Here is a 22,492-nt window from a genome sequence, read left to right as displayed (position 1 = left end):
AAAGCTAACACATCATTAAATAACACATGAGCACTTGGTACACAATTAGCATTTAGTATACTGTTGATAATAATTAATGGCCAATGGGGGCTATATTTTTCAGATCCAATTGATCCCAGATTGTTGTTTCCCGGAACAATCCTGGATCTGTTTCTCTCAGTGAGGAGCTACTCTGTTGATGGTGGCACATTCCCCACTTCCTACCTGTAGTCTTCACCAGCAAAACTATCAACAGGCAAGTCAAAGGAACCCAGGCTGAGTGGTAAATTACTGATAAGATCCCCTAGGGAAGGAGTGTTCGGCCTCTGCACTGACCCAGAAGAGCTGTGGGAAACATCATGCACTGGGCCAATGATGGTCTATAGTGCCCTGGGCACAGCTGGGTCACGATTAAGGAAATGGCTCTGGAGTCATGTTCTCCTGCTTTATTACACACTAGAACATAGGTGGTAAACACAAGGCCCGTGGGCCAAGTGTGGCCCTCCACCTTGTTTTATCTTCCCGGAACCTTATTTCTACCTAGCAGCAGCACCAAGTTCTCACTTAACTGCTAAGGAATAGTTGCATTTATACAGTCCTAAAATTACATTTGACCCTTTGAAGGCAACCACGAGGCCGATGTGGCCCCCAATGAAAATGAGTTTGACACCCCTGTACCAGATGTATAAACTTAGGCATGTTACTTAATCCTTCTAACTAGCTTCCACTTTCTTATCTGAAAACTGTGAAGGAGTAGTCCTACATATAAGTTAAGTTCATAGAGATCTCTCAAATCCACATTTCACCACCACCTTGGTCATCTCTCACCCCATGACTCGCCATTCTCTGTAGGACAGCCAGAACTAACTCCTTAAAATTAAAATCTTATCATGTCACTGTCCCTATGAAACCCCAGGAACTTCCCAGAAATCCTAGGATAATAACAACTCCTGTAGGCCTCTCCAACCTTGCGATACTCCAGCCAAAGTGGAGCATGTCTTGCTCTGTTCTGCATCAGGGCCCCCACCATGCAGTAACCTCTTCCGTCTTTCCTGCTTCTCCTTCAGATCACAGCCTGTTTCCCCTGGCCAGGCCAGGTACCCCTGATGTAGGCTGTCATAGCTCCCTAGATGTACAAATCTGTCCTGGTTTGTGATTAAATATTTGTATAATTATCTGATTCAGCCTGAAACAAAGGTAAGGAGATCTGTCTGTTGTAGTCATAACATGTAGTAGTTATTCATTATGTGTGTAGACTAAATGATCTTAAACAGTTGTAGGCAGGAAGAATTATTCATCTTTTATAGATGGGAAATTCAAGGCTTAGACAGGTGAGGTGAGATGCCAAAGGACACACAGTCAGGATCCAAATCCTGCCCTCAGGGTCATAATAGCTATTCCACAATGGGACTGCTGGGCTTGACTGAAAGCAACCTTGATATCTCAAGGTGCCAGTCATTGATGTGGGAGGAAGAATAAGTCAGTTAAAGTTTTGAAATCAGAATTAAGAATCATTTCCCAAATGACAGCACCTTTCTTTGAAAAAGCACAAACACTTTGCAGGTAACATCTGCCAAATAGAGCACATTAAAATTTCCCCAAAGGCAGCTTGGTGTCAAGTTATGGGAAATTTTAGAAAAATTTGTTTCAGAAGAGTGGGTAGATAGAGAGAGGCGGAGAACTGGAAGAGTCTTTCAGGGGCAGGAGTAGATCAATCACCCGAAGGACATGGAGCCAGTGTGACAGGTTGGAGGGAATGGGAAGTGGGAGATGCAGGTGGAGATTGGCTCAGGGGAAGGATCCCAGGGATGGGGGTGAGGTTAGGGAGGCTGTGCCTCCTCTGAGGAGCAAAGGAAAGGATGTACAAGAGGTAAATGTGCTGGGACATTTGAACATGCACAGTCTAGAAATGGAAGATGCATATTTACATAAGCTTCATTCAAGTAAATAGTGGGGAAGGAGGGAGGGCAGCTAGGCAGTGGTGGTCTCCAAGACCAGGTGGCAGGATTGCCAGGCCCATCTGGGTTTGTGATGGACACCATCAGCCCACCATCAGAAAGTCTCTCCAAGTATCACTCGGTGGATAAAGGGCAGAGTACAGGGGCTGCCCAGTGTCCAGGACTAGCAGAGATGGGAGAACAGGAAGTTCATGGAAGCTCAGATGTTAGGGACACATGTGGACAAAGGTAGAAGGTGAAGTCAGCAGGTTGGTGAGCAGCAGAGGTGGAAAGTGGGAGAACTAAGTTTCCAGAGGCTCCAGGAGCAGAATCAGGGAGTTTCCAGTGGACTGACATAGAGTATGCCTTCCTGCAGGCCCAGCCCTTCTGAGTGTCCTCCCTGGAGAGGGAGGTGATGAGAAGGAGGTCAGGTATCCGGCTTCCCAGGGCTGCAGCTCTGCCAAGGCAGGAAGAGTGGCCCAGGTTAGCCTCACAGAGTGACTGCCTGTATCTACAGCCCCCACTTTGCCTGAAGCATCTCAGTAGAGTTCCTTTGGACCATTAGCAGCAGAAACTTACTGGAGTTTGTTTAAGTAAAAGAGGATTTAATGCTAGAAGTCAGGAACCTTTCACAGAAAGGACCATAGAAACCCTCACAGGGACTGAAAGTAGGGACATTAGAGGCTGGAATGTCAACAAGAGGGCAGCTTCTGTCTGCGTCAGTCTGTCTGTCCTTTTGTCTTTTTTTCCCCTGGATCACTCAGGTCCCTGTCTCTGCTTCTCTCTGTCCATCTGCCCCCCAGTTCCTCCTCAGATCAAGCAGCCAACTCTGATGGGCTCTCTTATCCTGAGGCCCCAAGTGCACGTTCCTCGGGGGCGGTGGGGGAGAACATGAATGACGAGCTTGGGTCACTTTCCACCCATACCACTCACCTGGGCAAACTTGTGGTGAGTGGTGGGGGCAGGAAATTAGACATCACTGTCTGGAAGGGACAAAGCTCTCAGAGAAGGCAGCTGTAGGCTGGTATGCCTCACTGGGCCCACCAAGGATCATATTCAGTGGTCAATGCCAAGAAACCTGAACAAGGGTGGGCACAGGAAGTCAAAGGCCCAGGTGACCATGGTTGTAAGGGAAACAGCTCCAGAGGCTCAGAGATCCTTGTCTGGGGTAGGGGCCCAGCTGTGGCTGTGGGGCATCAGGTAGGAGGGACACACATGCTTGCCAAGGGAAGCCCTAGGACAGCCTCAGTGCAAAGGTGGGGTACTAACCCCTAGATGCAGTGGCTCGCACAGTGCTCCCCTTGAAAGGATTCCCACCAGCTATTTTCCTCAAACAAAGGGAGAGGTAGACTCTGGAACAGGAACATGATGTTTTTCAGGGAAGATGAACCGGCTCTACAACTCACTGGAGCCGAGAGTGATGGATGATGACATGCTGAAGTTGGCCGTTGGGGAGCAGGGCCCACAGGAAGAGGCCGGGCTGCTGGCAAGGCAGGAGGGAATCCTCTTCAAGGACGTCCTCTCCCTACAGCTGGACTTCCAGAGTGCGTATCCAGGGGTCAGGGGCACCAGGCAGGGTCCCCTGGCTTTCTCCATTTCACATCCCAAACCCAGAATTTCACGCAAAGTCTATAAAATGATAAAATTCTCCCACCTCAAATCTAAGTGAACCACAAAGGCCTTAGAAAGGTCCTTGGAGTAGGACCCCTGGTAGGAGGAACCCAGGAAGGCAGCCCCAAACCTGCAGGCAGGAGCTTTGGGGAGGAGGAGGCAGGGCCCGGGAGAGGGCTTTGCAGGAGGGGCAGGAAACAGGAGTGGGTGGGTCCTCGAGGGTGGCAGGAGCCTACTAGGGAGATCTGGCTGGGGACCAGGTAGCTCCTTGTGCCTCAGCATCTCAATCTGCAAAACCAGGTAATCACAGCCCCAGGCCAAGTGCAGTTGGGAGGACAAGGTAGGAAAATGTGTGCGCAGTTTAGTGTTCACTGAAAAAGGCCGGTGAGGGGTGGGAGAGAAAGCCAGAGGGGCACTCAGCCCCTCAGGTACTATGCCACAACCACTCCCTCCTGGGTACCTGTACTGGCCTGAAGGCATCCATTCAATAACAAGGATTTTTTTCTTTCTTTCTTTTTTTGTCTGGTTTTGGTGGGGAATTGCTTCTCTTTTTAAAAAATTAAATACATCAGCCTGGCTGGTGTAGCTCAGTGGACTGAGTGCGGGCCTGCAAACCAGATGATTACGGTTCAATTCCCAGTCAGGGCACATGCCTGGGTTGCAGGCCAGTTCCCGGCAGGGGCCAGTTCCCAGCAGGGGATGCACAAGAAGCAACCATACATTGATGTTTCTCTTCCTCTCTCCTTCCCTTTCCCTCTAAAGATAAAGAAATAAAATATTTTAAAAAAAGAAAAAAGTTCTTTAAAAAAAATTAAATATATCAGGGCAACATTGGTTCATTACATTGTATAAATTTCAGGTGTACAACTACGTAACACAACATTTGTGTACTCCATTGAGCATTCACCACCCAGAGTCTAATCTCCTTCTGTCACCACATAGGAGTTGATCCCCTTTACTCTCTTTGTCCTCTCTGAGGCCCTGCCTCAGCTGGTCTGTGCCAGATCCTAGGGACCCAGCATTGGGCAAGGCCCTGGCCCCAGCCTCTCGATGCCCATGGGCCTCACCAGAGTATGGCCTCCAGGGTTGCCCTCAGTTCTGCAGGAGCCCGCTGGCCATTCAGAGCACTGAGGGCCCCTGAGCCTCGGTGGCGAAAGGGTTAGAGGGTGGCAGAAGGGCCTTCATCAGAGGGGGCTTTAGCATTGACCACCCTCCATTTGCTTCCCCTCCCCAACCTAAGGTCCATTCAGCCAGTATCTATCAAGTGCCTGTTATATGCCAGGTGCTATTCTAGGTACTAGGGAGTCATTTGTGAACAAAAAAGACAAAAAACCCTGTCCTCGTGGAGCTGACATTCAAGTGAGAGACACAAATAAAATAAAGTGAAGGAAAATAATAGTGTATGCTAAAGGTACTATGTGCGATAGAGAAAAATAAAGTAAGGAGAGGAGGGGGGACTGGAGATAGGGTGCAGGGTTTTATGGGGAGATCAGAGGCCTCACCAAGAAGATGACACTTGAGCAAAAACTGGAAGGCGGTAAGGGGAGGAGCCATGTGGAGATCCAGGGAAGAGTTGCAAGGGAGGCAGGGCCAGTGCAAAAGCCCTAAGGCTCAGGCTTGTGTGGAGACAGGACCAAGAGGCAGTGGGTCAGTCAGCATCTGCTCTGGGAGTTGCAGGGGGGCTTGGTTTATATAGGGACTGAGGTAGGGCCCTACGAGGGTCCTGAGCACAGCAGGGACAGGGTGGGATTTAGGTTTTCACAGGATCTGCCTGGCTGCAGGGGATGATTGTGGGGACCACAGGCTGGAGCAGGGAGTCCAGGAAGACTGCCACCGCTGTGGCCCAGGACCAGGAGGGTGGTAGTAGGGGATGGTTCCATGTCCATGTTAAAGATCAAATTGGGGAGACTTCCGCCAAGATGGAGGCGTAGGTAGAAACACTGTGCCTTCTCCCACAACCAAGTTTGAATACAACAAAGGCTTGGAGAACAAAGACACAGCCAAAGAACAGAAAATTGAACTATACAGAAGTCCAACAACAACGAACCGTTCTACCTAACCAGTAAGAGGGGCGGAGCCAGCAGTGGAGCAGGGTGGGGCAAGAAGGATCCCCCAACCCCAGGCACCCAGGCATTCGGGGTATCGTCGGGCACACCCAGTGAGGGCTCGGGATGGAGGGAGTGAGCAGTGAGACGGACCACGCAGCCCCCAGCAACAAACCCAGCAGCGGCTGACCATGGTCGCACATTTGCGCCCAGTGGGACCAATCATGCAGCCTGTGGTGGCAGCGGGAGGCAACAGAGGGTGCCCACCATTGCTTTCCTTTGGCCCGCCCCCACATACAGCATCACAACCCAACAACTGAGTGGCCTGGCCCTGGTGAACACCTAGGGCTCTGCTCCTCATATGTAACAGGCACAAACAGTCCAAAATATGGCTCAAGAAGAACTCAAAGCCCCAGAGCCAATAATGCTAAGTGACCAGGAAACAGCGAACCTCTCAGATGCACAATTCAAGACACTGGTGATCAGGATCCTCACAGAACTGGTTGGTTTTAGCTACAAATTAGAGGAACATATGAAGGCTAAACTAATTGAAATGAAGGGAGATGTCCAGGAAACCAATAGTGATGGAAAGGAAACTGGGACTCAAATCAATGGAATGGACCAGAAGGAAGAATGAAACATCCAACCAGAATGGAATGAAGAAATGAGACTTCAAAAAAAATGAGGAGAGGCTTAGGAACCTCCAGGACATCTTTAAGCATTCCAACATCCAGATTATAGGGGTACCAGAAGGGGGAAAGAAACAGCCACAAGTGGAAAACTTATTTGAACAAATAATAAAGGAGAACTTCCCCCATCTGGCAAAGGAAATAGACTTCCAGGAAATCCAGGAAGCTCAGAGAGTCCCAAAGAAGTTGGACCCAAGAAGGAACACACCAAGGAACATCATAATTACATTAGCCAAGGTTAAAATGAAGGAGAGAATCCTAGAAGCAGCAAGGGATAAGGGGACAGTTACCTGCAAAGGAGTTCCCATCAGACTGTCAGCGGATTTCTCAAAAGAGACCTTACAGGCAAGAAGGAGCTGGAAGGAAGTATTCCAAGTCATGAAATCCAAAGACCTACATCCAACATCCAAGACTGCTCTATCCAGCAAAGCTTTCATTTAGAATGGAAGGGCAGATAAAGTGCTTCTCAGACAAGGTCAAATTCAAGGAGTTCATCATCACCAAGCCCTTATTATATGAAGTGTTAGAGGGACTTATCTAAGAAAAAAAAGATAAAACATATGAACAATGAAAGGACAGCAAACTCACAGTTATTAACAACCACACCTAAAACAAAAGCAAACCAAGAGGACAGCTAGATCAGGAGTGGAACCATAGAAATGAAGAACACATGGAGGGTTAGCAACAGGGGAGTGGGAGGAGGAGAAGGGGGGAGAAGATACAGAAAATAAGTAGCATAGATAGTAGGTAAAAAATAGATAGGGGGAGGGCAAGAATAGTAGGGGAAATATAGAATCTAAAGAACTTGAGACATGTGGTCATAAACTAAAGGGGAGGAAGGGTGGGGGAGGGGGTGTGCAGGGTGGAGGGTAATGAAGGGAGGAATAGAACAACTGTAATGGTATAATCAATAAAATATATTTTAAAAAAATAAAAGAAAAAAAGATCAAATTGGCTTTCTGGGCAGTCCTGCCATGCTGGTAACTCATTTAGAGCTCACTGCCAAATACATCAGGTTTTGGTGTGTTGTTTTGGCTTTTCCTCAAGAAGTGCTGGTATACAGGGAAAAGCCAACATGCCAGTGTGCAGAGCACCCAGGAGTGTGGGAGCCACCAAAGGGAGTGGTACTGGTAGGAAGTCAGCCACACCCACGGGCTGTCAGTCTAAGGCCAGGGCCAGAGAAGGTGCCTAGGAAATCCAGACTGGGATGGGAGGCGGCCAAGATGCTGAGGTGGAACAGGGCCCCCGCCCAGAAGCACAAGTAGGGATGATAGCTGGAATCATTCTGGGAAATCTGGTTCCAGACAGCCAGAGAACAGATCCCAGTCCTGCCTGGCCCTGGGACCCCAGGAGAGGTGGGGCCTGCTGGATCAGAGAGACTGTCCTCTGTCAGCTGCCTCCCACAGGGAGGCCTGGCTTGAAGAGGGCCACCAGAGGGGCCTCACAACCTCAGGGCAAACCCTGTCCCTCTGAATGAATATTGATACTGCCACCTGCTGCCTGAATGTCTGTTAGTAAGGGCATCTTTTTTTCCTTTTCAGTTATGTATTGATATAATGTGTGGGGGCGACTTCTCCCAGGTGCCTCAGAGGAGAGTGAATAATGGCCGAGACATGACGTGATCTGCTTGGGGAAGAGGAGTAGGCTAGTGGCCAGTTTCTCAAGGGAGCCAAAGGCCAGCAGCGGCCAGTTTCTCTGAGGAGAAAGGAGCACCTTTCTCCATAGCCTTTTATTGGGTTGTAATACACAGGAATACATTACGGCAAGTATCAAACAGTAGATAACATTTCAAAGATATCTGACGGCTTCAGACTCTGAGTCAGTGTCGGGAAGAAAGTTGCAGAAACTTTGGGAGACATACTCATTTCCTCTCAGACCCTTATCATATGAATGAAAGCACTCTTAGCAAAGCAGGTTTCACAGGTTTATCAGGAAGTCTTTGTGATGCCAAATTTTTCCCCAGGACACGCTCTAGCACCGCAAGGAGCTGCACCCCTCCCCATCAGGTATTCAGGCTTAAGGGGATCAGAGCCAAGAAGGGCTTCTCCCAGAGAACTTGGGGACTCGGGCTATGTCAAAGCCGAGGGGCGGGGGTGGAGTCCATTGCTCTTTGTTGCAGGGACCCCCCCCCCCCGCCCGCAGTCCTTCCATGGAGGACTCCCAAGTGATTGAGTCTGGCTTTGGTTGCCCCCCACTGTGAAGGGTCTTACCCATCATTGACTTCCGACCAAGCTTTGGGGGCAGAAAGAGGAACTGAGGCAGCGTTTGCTACCAGAGACAAGCTTTGTCTCCTGTGGCTGGCATTCCAAAGGTCATCCCTTGCCCTTAGCCACAAGGGATACAGATACAATTCCTAAAACCAGGCAGAGCGGTCTACAACAATAATGAGCATATTCTAAGTTTTAGAAATTATTACAAAAGCACATGCAGAAAAAAGGGGCATATAAGCAACAGAGTTATTTGTAGCTTCTGGAAAAACCTGGGGACCAGTTTAGGCCTCTCGAATTTTACATGCACAGAATATACTTATTTACATTTAAGTGTTTTCAGAACTCTGTGGCTGCCAGTGACAGAAGCCAACATGCCTGGTGTGAAGGATATAGGGAATGGGCTGGCTGGGTGAGTGTGCAGGTGGCCCTCAGGGATCATGGGGTCAAGTGCCTCAGGGACAGGAGGAACATGCCTCTCTATTGTACGGGCAGTTTATCCTACTCCCCATATGTGGGCATTTGAGGCTCCCCCAGTCTTCCTGCCCCTCAAGTGCCTGTAGGTATTTCTTTGGACACATATGTAAGTATGTCTTTGCAGACAGATTCCAAGTAGAGAAACTTCAGGGTCAAAGGGCAGAGACGGTAACTATTTCAGTAAACATGGCCAAGTTGCCTTCTAAAATATCTGAACTGGGTTCTGCCAAGTTGGAAGCATAGGTGGAAACACTGTGCCTTCTCCCACAACCAAGTTTGAATACAACAAAGGTTTGGAGAACAAAGACACCGCCACAAAACAGAAAATTGAATTATACGGAAGTCCGACAACCACAAACCATTCAACGGGGACAGTAAGAGGGGCAGAGCCAGCAGCAGAGCAGGGTCGGGCAGGAAAGATCCTCAGACCTAGGTGCGCAAGTGGCCCGGACTCAGTCAGGGTGTGGGGCAGACTGACCGAGGTCGCACATTCCAGCACAATGAGACGGACCGCGCAGGCCCCAGGGGGCGAGGCCTGACGGACGGCAGTGGCACACGTGCGTGCAGTGGGACGAAACGCGTGGACCCGGTGACGGTGGCAGCTGTGGCACCTGTGGGGGCCGAGGCCGGAGACGGCAGACGGGACGCCATTGCTCCTCTCTGACCCCGCCCCCACAAACAGCGTCACAACCCAGCGACTTAGTTGCCCTGCTCTGGTGAAGACCTAGGGCTCTGATCCTGCTACGGAACAGGCACGAACAGCCCAAAAGACGGAGCAAGAAGAACTCAAAGTCCCAGAGCCAATAACTCTAAGCGACCAACAGATTGCCAGCCTCTCAGAAGCCCAATTTAAGACACTATTTATCAGGATGCTCACAGAATTGGTAGATTATAGTCACAAATTAGAGGAACATATGAAGGCTAAACTAATTGAAATGAAGGGAGATGTCCAGGAAACCAATAGCGATGGAAAGGAAACTGGGACTCAAATCAATGGAATGGACCAGAAGGAAGAATAAAACATCCAACCAGAATGGAATGAAGAAATGAGACTTCAAAACAATGAGGAGAGGCTTAGAAACCTCCAGGACATCTTTAAACATTCCAACATCCGGATTATAGGGGTACCAGAAGGGGGAAAGAAACAGCCACAAGTGGAAAACTTATTTGAACAAATAATAAAGGAGAACTTCCCCAGTCTGGCAAAGGAAATAGACTTCCAGGAAATCCAGGAAGCTCAGAGAGTCCCAAAGAAGTTGGACCCAAGAAGGAACACACCAAGGCACATCATAATTACATTAGCCAAGACTAAAATGAAGGAGAGAATCCTAGAAGCAGCAAGAGATAAGGGGACAGTCACCTACAAAGGAGTACCCATCAGACTGTCAGCGGATTTCTCAAAAGAGACCTTACAGGCAAGAAGGGGCTGGAAAGAAGTATTCCAAGTCATGAAATCCAAAGACCTACAGCCAAGACTGCTTTATCCAGCAAAACTTTCATTTAGAATGGAAGGACAGATAAAGTGCTTCTCAGATAAGGTCAAGTTCAAGGAGTTCATCATCACCAAGCCCTTATTATATGAAATGCTAAAGGGACTTATCTAAGAAGAAGATGAAAAATATGAACAGTGAAAGGACAGAAAACTCACAGTTATTAACAACCACACCTAAAACAAAAGCAAACCAAGAGGACAGCTAGATAGGAGTGGAACCACAGAAATGAAGAACACATGGAGGAGGGTTAGCAACAGGGGAGTGGGAGGAGGAGAAGGGGGGAGAAGGCACAGAAAATAGCATAGACAGTAGGTAGAAAATAGATAGGGGGGAGGGCAAGAATAGTAGGGGAAATATAGAATCTAAAGAACTTGAGACACATGGTTATAAACTAAGGGGGGGAGAATGGTGGGGGAGGGAGTGTGTGGGTGGAGGGGAATGAAGGGGGGAATAGAACAACTGTAATTGTATAATCAATAAAATATATAAAAAATAAAAAATAAATAAAATATCTGAACTGGTTGACTGACCCTCCCACCAACAGCACACAAGGAAGCATTCTCCCTGCACCTTGATTCTCTTTGTCGCACTGCAGAGGGAAAAAGAGGACCTTTGCCTGCGTCTCCTGCCCCAACTTGTTCTGGCTACATGGGCAGCCCCCCAGCCTGGCCCTAGAGGCAGCATGAGTTAGTCCCATACCCTGAGCAGGTTCAGCCCACCTTCCTACTGACCTCCCTTGTGACCCTCAAGGACCTGTCAGCCCTACTGTGGCCCTGGACACCCATCAGCACCCACTGCACACTAACAGGGGCTCAGAGCTCCTCAGCACTCAACCCACATCTCCCAGGGCCTCCTGCGCCAGCACAGGGCAGCAGCATCATGGTGCCTTGTGTGCGTAGTGTGGGTCACCTTGATCCTCTGGCACACTGGCCCCAAACTCGCACCTGAGGCTGAGGCATCTCCTCTGATCATTGCAGACATCCTCCGAATTGACAACCTCTGGCAGTTTGAGAACTTGAGGAAACTGCAGCTGGACAATAATGTCATTGAGAGGATCGAGGGCCTGGACAAACTCATACACCTGGTCTGGCTGGGTAAGGCCCCTTTTTGTGTGTGTCTGCCCTAAATAAAGGTGTCACCCTGCCAAGATGATGCTTGCCAAGGTTGTCTCCCCAGACAATACTCTGCTGCTGGCCCACCACAAGCCCAAGAACAACAGAAGCTCTGTCTGCAGGGAATAGGAAAACTGCTCTTTTTAAGAGCCCGGAGGCTGTGCTGGGTAAACACAGCAAAAATGTGCTTGGGCACGTCAGGACAGGATGTTCTGCTCCCACCTGTCAAACCTCCCGTTTTGGGATGGAGGGTGTCACAGGAGCAGCCTTGGGTTCCTTCTTGTTCTCTAGGCTTGGGTCAACAGGTGACTGTTGGTCCCACCAGTCATGGGGACTCAGATCACACCAAAAGTAATCATCACAGCTGCCAGTTGCACTTAGCTCTTACTATCTGCCTGTGTGCTTTTCACATGAGGTAATTTTTTAAAATCCTCACCCGAGGACATGTTTATTGATTTCATAGAGATGGGAAAGGAAGAAGAGAAACATGGATTGGCTGCCTTCTGCATGTGCCCTGAAGGGAACCAAACCCACAACCCAGGCATGTGCCCTGATTAGGAATCAAACCCATCACCTTTTAGTTTACAAGACAACACTCCAACCAACGGAGCCACATAGGCCAGTGCTGTACGTGAGGTGTTTTAATCCACACAGTATCCCCATTGTAGAGATGAGCAAACTGAAGACACAGCAAGTAGTAGGGGCATCAGGCTCCCGGCCCAGCTCTGATGACTCTAGCGCTCTGGCCCTCACTGCTAGGACTGCAGGGCCCCACCTGCTGAACTCAGGAGGCCGCCTCACATCTGGTGAGGGCCTGTGGGCACTGATAGGTACAGGGGGCTGGCTGGAGAGCTCTTTCTAACTTCATCTGGTTCAGCTTTCACAGCCGCCCTAAAAGACCTGTTACAGCCCCAACCTGCAGAAGAGGAACTGGAGCTACGGGAGGCCAAGGCACCTGGCCATAGCTCCATGTCCAGGAAGTAGTGGAGCCGGGATACAAACCCACGCCTGTCTGACCCCAGAGGCCATATTCCCTGCAACCTGTGAAGCTGCTTGCCCCTAACAGGCAGCCCAGAGCATCGATGAACCTCCCAGTTTGCAAAAGAGTCTTTAATACCGCAGTGCTGACAGTGGCTGCAGCAACCCCCAGGCAGGGTCACACTGCAGTTTCACAGGCACGACCACTGAGGCCAAGAGGCTGGAGGGCTCACTGGCATCACAGGATGCAGGCAGCAAAGGCTGACCACAGCCGGGACTCCTGTCTGCTAGGCCCAGGCCACTTGTCCCCAGCACTGCTTCCAGCACTCTAGCACTCATTCACACCAAGTGGCCTAGGTGCACACCAGAAGTTATCTGTCTCTCCAGGAGATGAAGGAGGAGAAGAGGGTCTGGGTCAACCCAGACCCTGAGCCATGCCCCCTCTGGAAGGCCTGCCAGCACTGGCTGTCTGAATGCAGTGCTTTCAGACCAGAGCTACCAGTCCTAGGCCCAGCTGTCCCTCGGATAAAAAACCAGTGCCACGGGTCCCTAAGAGGTGCTCTGTGATGCCCAGCATTCTGTGATACAGGGATGAGAAAGCAGAAGGGGAAATTTCTAGCAAAAGGTCAGGCTGTACCCCTGGGACAGTCAGAAAGCAGCCTTCATCCAGCCCCAGCATTAGTAGTCTAGGTACCCACAGACAGCAAGAGAGAGCTGGGTCCCTGGATGCAGGGGCTGGGCAATAGGGCTCATGGCCACTGTCTGCACACCCTGTAGGTGGCCCACCAGTCCGCTGCCCCAGGGCTGAGGGTGTGCTGGAGCTGGCTAGTATTGGCTCTGGAAGGCTGATGGTGCACATCTCATCCCCCTTTTGCATTCAGGGATGTCTCGTTGATTGCTTGAAATTGGCCATAGTGGGAGTATCATTCCACAGACATCGGCAAGCACAACAAATCAGAGCTTCCCTCCCCATACCCCAAAATGTCAAACATTCGCCTGCAGCATTGAATCTAGTGTGTGTGGCCAGGCCTTCAAAGAACACAGCCTGGCTTGTGGTGGGAAAGGAAGTGGGTGGGCTTGGCAGTTAGCAGACCCCAGGTTCTAGCCTAGCTCTGACAACGTACTAACTCATTTTGCATGAGTTATTTCAGCCCTCTAAACCTCAGTTTCTTTATGTGCTATGTGCATATCTTGGGCGTATTACCACCAGGCCCCCTTTTAAAAAAAAGATTTTATTTATTTATTTTTAGAGAGAGGGGAAGGGAGAGAGAAAAAAAGGGAGAGAAACATCATTGTCTGGTTGCCTCTCACACACTCCCTACTGGGGACCTGGCCTGCAACCCAGGCATGTGTCCTGACTGGGAATCCAACCAACAACCTTTTGGTTCACAGGCTGGCTGGCGCTCAGTCCACTGAGCCACACCAGCCAGGGCACCACCGAGGCCCTTTAAACTTAGTTCACTCATCCATAAAATGTAGGTGGTGACCCCTGTGCCATGAGGATTAAGTGAAGTAATGCACTTAGGGTGACCACAGAGAAAGGGGCAGTAAATCATCACCAGTCTCAGCTGTCAACAAGCAAGTGCCCCCTGGTATACCAAGGGGGCTCAGTTGAGATGTGGAGAAACTGACTTTCCAAATCACCTTTTTAATGTGACAGCTGGCAGCTATCATGATCGTATTTCCAAGCTCATAAAAAATTCCCAGTTTGGGCCTCTGGACCATTGGAGTTCCAGGACAGGGTTGCAGCCCCGTCCCCAACCAAACACCTGTGGTGGAGAAATATCAGTTTTATTTCCAAAGATGTGAAACTTGGGCTAGAGAGGATCGTGACATCTCAGTTGGACTTGAGCTTGGGCTTAGGCTTGGGGAGAAGTTTGAGTCTGGTTCAGCTGGATGAACCTGATGAGCCTGAAGAACCTGGCCTGCCTTATGTCAAGGGAGGAGCCCTGGATCAGCTCTGGTACCACCAGCATTAGCTGTGTGGCTTCGAGTACATCACCGAGCCTTTCCGAGCTTCAGCTTCCCAATCAAGCTAATGGGGAGAGAAATTCCAATCCGCCACTTGCAGCTGTTGTCTGGGGACGTTCACGCAAGCACTTGATGAGCTAGTAAGTGCTGTGCAGGTGGGAGGTGTTAGCACTGAAATGCCCAGAGGAGTGAGGGAGGGGGCACTGCCTCCCCCACCCCAAGAGGAGCTGCTGAAAGCCTGCCAGAGAGCACTTCCAGCTCAGAATAACAACAGAGCATAGACCTGAGAATTTGCCCATGTGCCCCCAGCCAGGATGATTAGTAGCAGAACTGGAGGGGGTGATGAAAGTTGGGGGCAGCAGGAAGGAATCCAAGCATAGCTTCTAGAAAACTATAAACTGTCAGACAGTGAGTCGGCTCTGGCTGATACCTTGGCACTGGCTCATAGAGCACATGTAGCCCTGATGGGTTAGTTTCAGGGTACTCCACCCCCACCAATCCATCACCCAGTCCTCATGGCCCTCTTCCTCTAGACCTGTCCTTCAACAACATTGAGGCCATCGAGGGGCTGGACACCCTGGTGAACCTGGAGGACTTGAGCTTGTTCAACAACCGCATCTCCAAGATAGACTCTCTGGACGCCCTGGTCAAGCTGCAGGTGCTGTCGCTGGGCAACAACCACATCAGCAACATGATGAACGTGAGCTGGAAGGGCAGAGGGTGAGGCTGGCCCTGCAGGGGCAGGGAGCTGCTGGGGGAAGCACTGCAGGGGCAGTGCAGGGTTAGCCTTTTCCAATAGACCTCCCCCTTTTCCTAGAAAAGTCAGAAACCCAGATGAGGTTTGATAATGTTTGCACAAAATGCTTAACCCTGAGCACCCATCTGTGGGTGCCAGTTGATGCCCTGCCTTGGTGGGGTCTATTTGTTTCCTGAGCCCTTTCCTGAGGCAAGGACCCATTTGGTGTGGGGCATTTGGCCTGTGCCCAGTGGACACAGAGACCCACAGGTATGGTCTCTGTGGAGGAGCCCAGCACACACCCACATAATCAAGACACACAAGGTGATAGATAAGAAGCTGGTGTCCACCCCCGGGTGTATGTGTGTGAGGGGACAGAGGTCACTGGTCATTTGGGGGAAAGTGAGCTGCCCCTGTCCTTCCCTGAGATGGGTTCACACCAGCAAGCTGGGAGCACAATCCCAGTGGCTGGGGCTGGGACAGCATTCATAAGGGGCCTGTGTCAGAGGTGACATCACTAGACAGCTCCAGGGACAGGCCTGCAGCTGGAAATTGTTTCTCCAGCCTGCCAGTCAACCCTGGGAGCTGTCTGATACCCTCCGAGACTCCTTTTCTGCTTAGGTTAGTCAGGTGGCCTGGGCTCCAATCCAGCTGCAAGCCGAAGGCTCAAGCCCTCTGCACCTCAGTTTCTCCGTCTGTAAAATGGAGACAATGGTCATAACTCACCTGCCAGGGGTCAAGTGAGAGGCTGAGTGTGAGGCACATCATTCAATGTCAGGCTGGACTTTGTTCTTAACAAAGGGAGGACTGTCAGAGCCAAGATCCCTCCTAGAATGTCAGAAGAGGCCAGGTGGCTTTTGAATCCAATTAATTAAAAGGTGATTGGAATTTTGCGATCCAGCGGAAGGAAGAGCTTTCTGGGAGGAGGGAATGGCTTGAGCAAAGGCCCAGAGGTGCACTTGGGATGCCTGCCTGGGAATATGCAGCCCCCTTGAGGAGCTCAAGGCCCCTAGAAGGGGTCAGGGGGTGGGGTCAGGTCAATAGAGGGGTACTATGGAGGCTTTGTGCTTCGTTGTGCCCAGGGCAAGTCTTCTGTGTTTGGAGGGAAGCTCCCCACCACCACCACCCTGTGAGGATGGACCAAGTGGGATCATGTGAGTGGGACGAGCCAGGATGGCCCCATCAAACTGGCCTTCACCTGCAGGGCAGGTGGGCTACAAGGACTCAGGGTACAGAAGTACATTGGGCAGGTGTTCTCAGGTGGCCGCCCTGAGCCCGAAGGCAGGGCGTGTGACAGAGGTTGCTGCTGTTAGTGCTGGGGCTCCCTCCTGCTCAGCCCTTGGGCTTGTGCAGAATGCCATCCAGAAATGAACAGCTGGAGGACCAGGGCCTAAGGCCTCTATTCCCCAGTCCCACCCCCGCCAGCAGCTGAGGGAGGCCCTGGGATTAACTCCCTTTCACCCTTGCTTCAGTCTGGGCCTCCAGGAGTGCAGACAGAGAGCAGGGAAGAGATGGGCACCAAAAGCAGGAGTCCATCACAGCTGCAGTTGAAGCCGCAGCCAGCAGCAGGGTCCTTCAGCACCAGGACAGTTGGTACTCCAAGGGCAGGCAGGTGTGGCCAGGCTCTGGGACACAGGCTTCTCCTGCCCCTCGGCTCCACTGTCCTCAGTGTCTCCCTAGGCTGATTCTTGTCATGGTCATGGTCAGTAGTCAAGGCCACAGACTTCTTCATCTACATGTAGCAGGACAGCAAGCACAAGAAATCTCCCCTGACAATGACCCTTAACTGTGATCAAGGCCCCCAGCCCCTCAATCACTAGCAGAGCCAATTGCTTAGATGAGTGGCTGGAGTGGGTCACACACCTGAGTTACATCTCGGGAGCCCAAGCCCCAGAGGCCGTGCAGCCCAGGAATTTGCCCTGCACCCCAGAGAAGAGAACATAAACCCAACTCACGATCTTTTCAGGGCCCCAGTCTTGATCGCTCAGCCTGCTGTCTGCTTTGTGGTGGCAGGGTGCCCAAAGGCTGGCGGATAGGACTGCTGCTGCACATGGAGGGTCCGTGTCAGCAGTCAAGAGCTGAGACTTAATCAGCTCCCAACTGTCTGAGCTTGGGCCAGGGACTTAGCATTCCGAGAGTCCATTTTCCCATCTGTGAAGTTAGAACAACATTAGTTTCCCCAATAGGTTGTTATGAGGGTTGAATCAATCAGAATGTTAAATGCCAACACAGGACCTGGCACTAAATAGGCAAAGTGATGGTTATTCAGGAATTTTCAGGTTAAGTGCTATACCCCAACAACCCTCAAACCTGCTGTTGGAAAACCTTTATGAACATTTAGTAGCTTTTCTTGCTGAGGTAGGCCTGATAGCCCCAGGCTTAAAATGAGTGCTCTCCTCTGATTTGTTATCCCTTGGACAACACAGACTTCAATGGACCAAGGCCCTGTCCCTTTACAAAGGTCCAGGCCTGGGCACCCCTCTCCCTACCCAGGCCTCGAGCATTCTCCCCTCCCACCCTGCAGGGCCTGGGCCCAAAGAAACCCCACCCCCTTTCCCCAGTGGTGCGTTTGGAGCCAGGTGGCCCTTCATGAGTATAGGAGAGGAATGGGTGAAGCTGATCCCCAGAGAGAGAGAAAGGAAGAAGGCACCTGGGGAGAAGCTGCCAGGGAATACTGAGGTAGTTGGGCCAGGGAATACTGAGGTAGTTCTTGTCCTGGGGGCCTGGACACACCCCACAGATGCTGGGGTCCCTACACCTTCTTTAGCTAATAAGGTGCCAGCTCCTTTGGTGACTTGACTCACGGAGTCTGACTTAGGAATCTGCCAACCCCGAGCATCTATGATTTTAGCCCTTACATACACTATGTATCTGACATCTAATTATGTACTTTTTTGATATTTATTTATTTACTAGGTTAGTTTTAATACCTGTTTATTGCATCACAAACTCACAGAGGTTTTGGAGGATTTAGGGTACACAGAGCAGAGCCCCTCTCATCCCTGGCCTCAGTCCAAGCTTCCTCTTCCAGAGGCCACAGCTGCCTCTGAGTTGCATGTGTCTTTATGTAAGCATCTTGTTTAAACGTCACGTCTCCAAACCTCTGCCTTCAGTCACCCCCTCTCTGCTGGACTGTTCCACCGATTAGATGCAGCATGATATATTTTTTCAGTCCCCGACATGTGGGCACCGAGGTTATTTCCAACCTCATGCCATATACACAGGCTACACTGGATGTCCTTGAACAGGGCTTACTTCACACCCAGGCAAGGCCACGTGCAAGGTGAATTCCTAGAGATGGAATTGCTGGGTCTGAGGACACGTGCATTTTTTATGTTGATGAATCCTGCCAAATTGTTATCTATGGAAATGAAACTATTTACAAACCCACCAGCAATCATGAAAAGGCCTGTTTCTGCTCACCCTAACATACTTTGTTATCAAACCATTCTCTCTTCAAACAATCTAAAAGATGAAAAAAAATGGAATTTCACTGGAGATCTCTTAAAAATTAAATCACATCCTGTCTCCCCACACCATATACACTTAACACTCCAAAGGCTTCCATTGCCCTTAGGACGAATCCAAACTCTAGACTGCAACTCTGACCCAGTCTTACATGACCCAGCCCCTGACCTTGTTTCCAGTCTTGCTTCAAGTTCTGCCCCAGGCCCCTCCCCAGCCCAGCTCTAGCCACCCTGGCCTTCCTCAGGTCCTGAAAGACACCCGTTCTCTACGGCCTCGGCCTTTGCCTGTGCCATTTTTGCTTTCAGCTCCACACTCTCCTCCGCCCTCAGGAGGTCAACTCCCTCAGGTCTCAGAGACTCAAGTTCCCTCATTGAAAAAGCCCTCCCTATTGTTTCCTTTCCTGGCCTATCTTTATGTTTCTATAGTACTTAACCAAGTGTGTTTATTTTATTTACTTTAAAAAACATTTTTGTCCCTGCCCCTGGAATGGAAGTTCCTGCTACAAGGGCAGGAACCATGTGGGCTTTGTTCCCCCTGATTCCCCAAGGCCTGGCATGTGTCTAAGGCCTGGTAGGTGTGTTTGTTGAATGAATACATGAATGACTGAAAAATTCTTTTAGAAAAGCATGCTATATTTTTTATCTATCTATTGCATAGTACAGTGTCTAGGTATTCAGAAGATGTTATCAAATGAAATACAGGCATATCTAGGAGGTACTGCAAGTTTGGTTCCAGACTACCTCAGTAAAGCCAGTATCCCATTAAGTGAGTCTGGTGAATATTTTGGTTTCCCAGTGCATATAAAAGTTATGTTCATACATAACTTTTAAAGTCTATTAAAAGTGTAATAGCATTATGTCTAAAAAACAATATACATACCTTAATTTAAAAATACTTTATTGCACTTCCGGCCAAGATGGAAGCATAGGTAGATACACTTTGCCTCCTTGCACAACCACAAGAAGGATGACAACAAATTTAAAAATAAAAACCAATCAGAACTGTCAGAAAATCTAACTGTATGGAAGTCTAACAACCAAGGAGTTAAAGAAGAAACATTCATCCAGTAAGAGAGGCAAAGACAGGCAGCCAGGGCAGAGAGGACTCACAGCAAGGCGGCAGCTGGTGGAGCAGGCGGTCCCACATTTGTGTGCAGATAAACTGGGAGGAACAACCGGGGAGCAAGATAGACCACACAACTCAGGGTTCCAGTGTGGGGAAATAAAGCATCAAAACCTCTGAATTACAAAACCTGTGGGGGTTGATGCAGTGAGAGAAACTCCCAGCCTCACAGAAGAGTTCATTGGAGAGACCCAGAGGGTCCTAGAATGTACACAAGCTGATCCATCCAGGAATCAGCATCAGAGGGGCCCAATTTGCTTGTGGGTAGCAGAAGAAGTGACCAAAAGGCTCCCAAGAGCCAAGCAAGTGGCAGTGTTCCCTCTTAGACCCCTCCCCCACATACAGTGCCACAAAGCAGTGATGTGGAGTGCCCCACCCTGGTGAATATCTAAGGCTCCGCCCCTTACTATGTAAGAGGCACATGGAGACAAAGGAATATGGTCCAAATGAAAGACAAGATCAAAGCTCCAAAAACAGAAGTAAGCCATGAAGAGATAGCCAACCTATCAGATGCAGAGTTCAAAGCCCTGGTAATCAGGATGCTCACACAATTGGTTGTGTATGACACAAAATCAAGGAAGAAGTGAAGGCTATGCAGAGTGAAATAAAGCAAAATATACAGGGAACCAACAGTGAAGGGAAGGAAACCAGGACTCGAATCAATGATTTGGAGCAGAAAAAAGAAATAAACATTCAACCAGAACAGAGGCTTAGAAATCTCCAGAACAACTTTAAATGTTCCAACATCCAAATTGTAGGGGTGCCAGAGGGAGGAGAGGAAGAGCAAGAAGTTGAAATCTTACTTGAACAAATAATGAAGGAGAACTTCCCCAATGTGGCAAAGGAAGTAGACTTCTAGGAAGTCCAGGAAGCTCAGAGAGTCCCAAAGAAGTTGAAGCCAGTGAAGTACACACCAATGCATATCACAATTACATTACCCAAGATCAAAGATAAGGGGAGAATCTTAAAAGCAGCAAGAGAAAAGGAGACAGTTACCTACAAAGGAGTTCCTATAAGACTATAAGACTATCAGCTGATTTCTCAAAAGAAACCTTACAGGCAAGAAGGGGCTGGAAAGGAGTATTCCAAGTTATGAAAGGCAAGGACCTACATCCAAGATTAGTCTATCCAGCAAAGTTTTCATTTAGGATGGAAGGGCAGATAAAGTGCTTCCCAGATAAGGTGAAGTTAAAGGAGTTCATCATCACCAAGCCCTTATTACATGAAATGTTAAAGGGACTTAGAAAAAGAAGAAGATAAAAAATATGATCAGTAAAATGACAACAAACTGACAANCAGTGAAGTACACACCAAGGCACATCATAATTACATTACGCAAGATCAAAGATAAGGGGAGAATCTTAAAAGCAGCAAGAGAAAAGGAGACAGTTACCTACAAAGGAGTTCCTATAAGACTATCAGCTGATTTCTCAAAAGAAACCTTACAGGCAAGAAGGGGCTGGAAAGGAGTATTCCAAGTCATGAAATCCAAAGACCTACATCCAAGATTAGTCTATCCAGCAAAGTTTTATTTTAGGATGGAAGGGCAGATAAAGTGCTTCCCAGATAAGGTGAAGTTAAAGGAGTTCATCATCACCAAGCCCTTATTACATGAAATGTTAAAGGGACTTAGAAAAAGAAGAAGATAGAAAATATGATCAGTAAAATGACAACAAACTGACAACGAAACCTAAAAAACAAAAACAAAAAGAAATAAACAAACAACTAGAACAGGAACAGAATCTCAGAAATGGAGATCACATGGAGGGTTATCAGCAGGGAGGGAGAGTGGGGAGAATGGGGGAAAAGGTACAGAGAATAAGTAGCATAAATAGTAGGTACAAATAAACAGGGGGAGGTTAAGAATAGTATAGGAAATGTAAAAACCAAAGAACTGGTATGTACAACCCATGGATATGAACTAAGGGGTGGGGGGAATGCTGGTGGGAGGGGAAAAATGGGACAACTGTAATAGCATAATCAGTTACATATACATTATATAACTGATATATATATATATCATTGCAAGCATAATCAGTAATAGTATAGTCAGTTATATATACATACATACATATATATATACACACATATATATAATTGAAGAAACTCATGAATATAGACAATAAGCAGAATAGCAGTTACCAGTGGGGAAGGGGAGTTGGGGAGATGAAGAGGGTATAGTGAGTCAAATGCAATGTGACATATGGAGACCAGACTTCTGGTGTAGACATAAAATAAAGTGTACAGTTGTATTATCAAGTTGCACATGGGAAATTTATCTAATGTTCTTTTTTAAAAAATGATTTTATTTCTTTATTTTTAGACAGAGGGGGAGGGAGGGAGAAAAGGAGGGAGAGAAACATCAAGGTGTGGTTACCTCTCACTCACCCCCTACCGGGGACCTGGCCTGCAACCCAGGCATGTGCCCTGACTGGGAATCAAACTAGCAACCCTTTGGTTTATAGGCTGGTACTCAATCCACTGAGCCACACCAGCCAGAGCTATCTAATATTCTTAATCAATATTACCCCAATGAATTTAATTTTTAAACTTTCACTATAAAGAATACTTTATTGTTAAAAAAGGCTAGCCATCACTTGAGCCTTCAAGGAGTGGTAATCTTTTTGCTGGTGGAGGGTCATGCCTTGGTGTTGATGGCTGCTGACT

At 48.9% G+C, this 22,492-nt stretch overlaps 1 protein-coding gene across 3 annotated transcripts in view; it reads left to right on the top strand.

Annotated features, from left to right (window-relative positions):
• Positions 1 to 22,492, top strand: part of DRC3 (dynein regulatory complex subunit 3) — a 52,858-nt gene that overhangs the window by 798 nt on the left and 29,568 nt on the right. For 2 of the 3 annotated variants that reach the window (XM_037068831.1, XM_037068829.1), the window contains exons 2-5: positions 104 to 235; positions 3,296 to 3,460; positions 11,416 to 11,532; positions 15,033 to 15,199. In XM_037068831.1, the coding sequence (XP_036924726.1) occupies positions 3,301 to 3,460; positions 11,416 to 11,532; positions 15,033 to 15,199 (444 nt within the window). In that variant the 5' untranslated portion in view covers positions 104 to 235; positions 3,296 to 3,300. The remainder of the gene's footprint in view (positions 1 to 103; positions 236 to 3,295; positions 3,461 to 11,415; positions 11,533 to 15,032; positions 15,200 to 22,492) is intronic. The other variant, XM_037068830.1, reaches the window with a different exon arrangement.

This window comes from Sturnira hondurensis, unplaced genomic scaffold (assembly GCF_014824575.4).
Source record: "Sturnira hondurensis isolate 20B ecotype Veracruz unplaced genomic scaffold, ASM1482457v3 Scaffold0018097, whole genome shotgun sequence".
Classification (NCBI taxonomy): domain Eukaryota; kingdom Metazoa; phylum Chordata; class Mammalia; order Chiroptera; family Phyllostomidae; genus Sturnira; species Sturnira hondurensis.
This window is presented reverse-complemented; position numbering and strand designations above follow the sequence as displayed.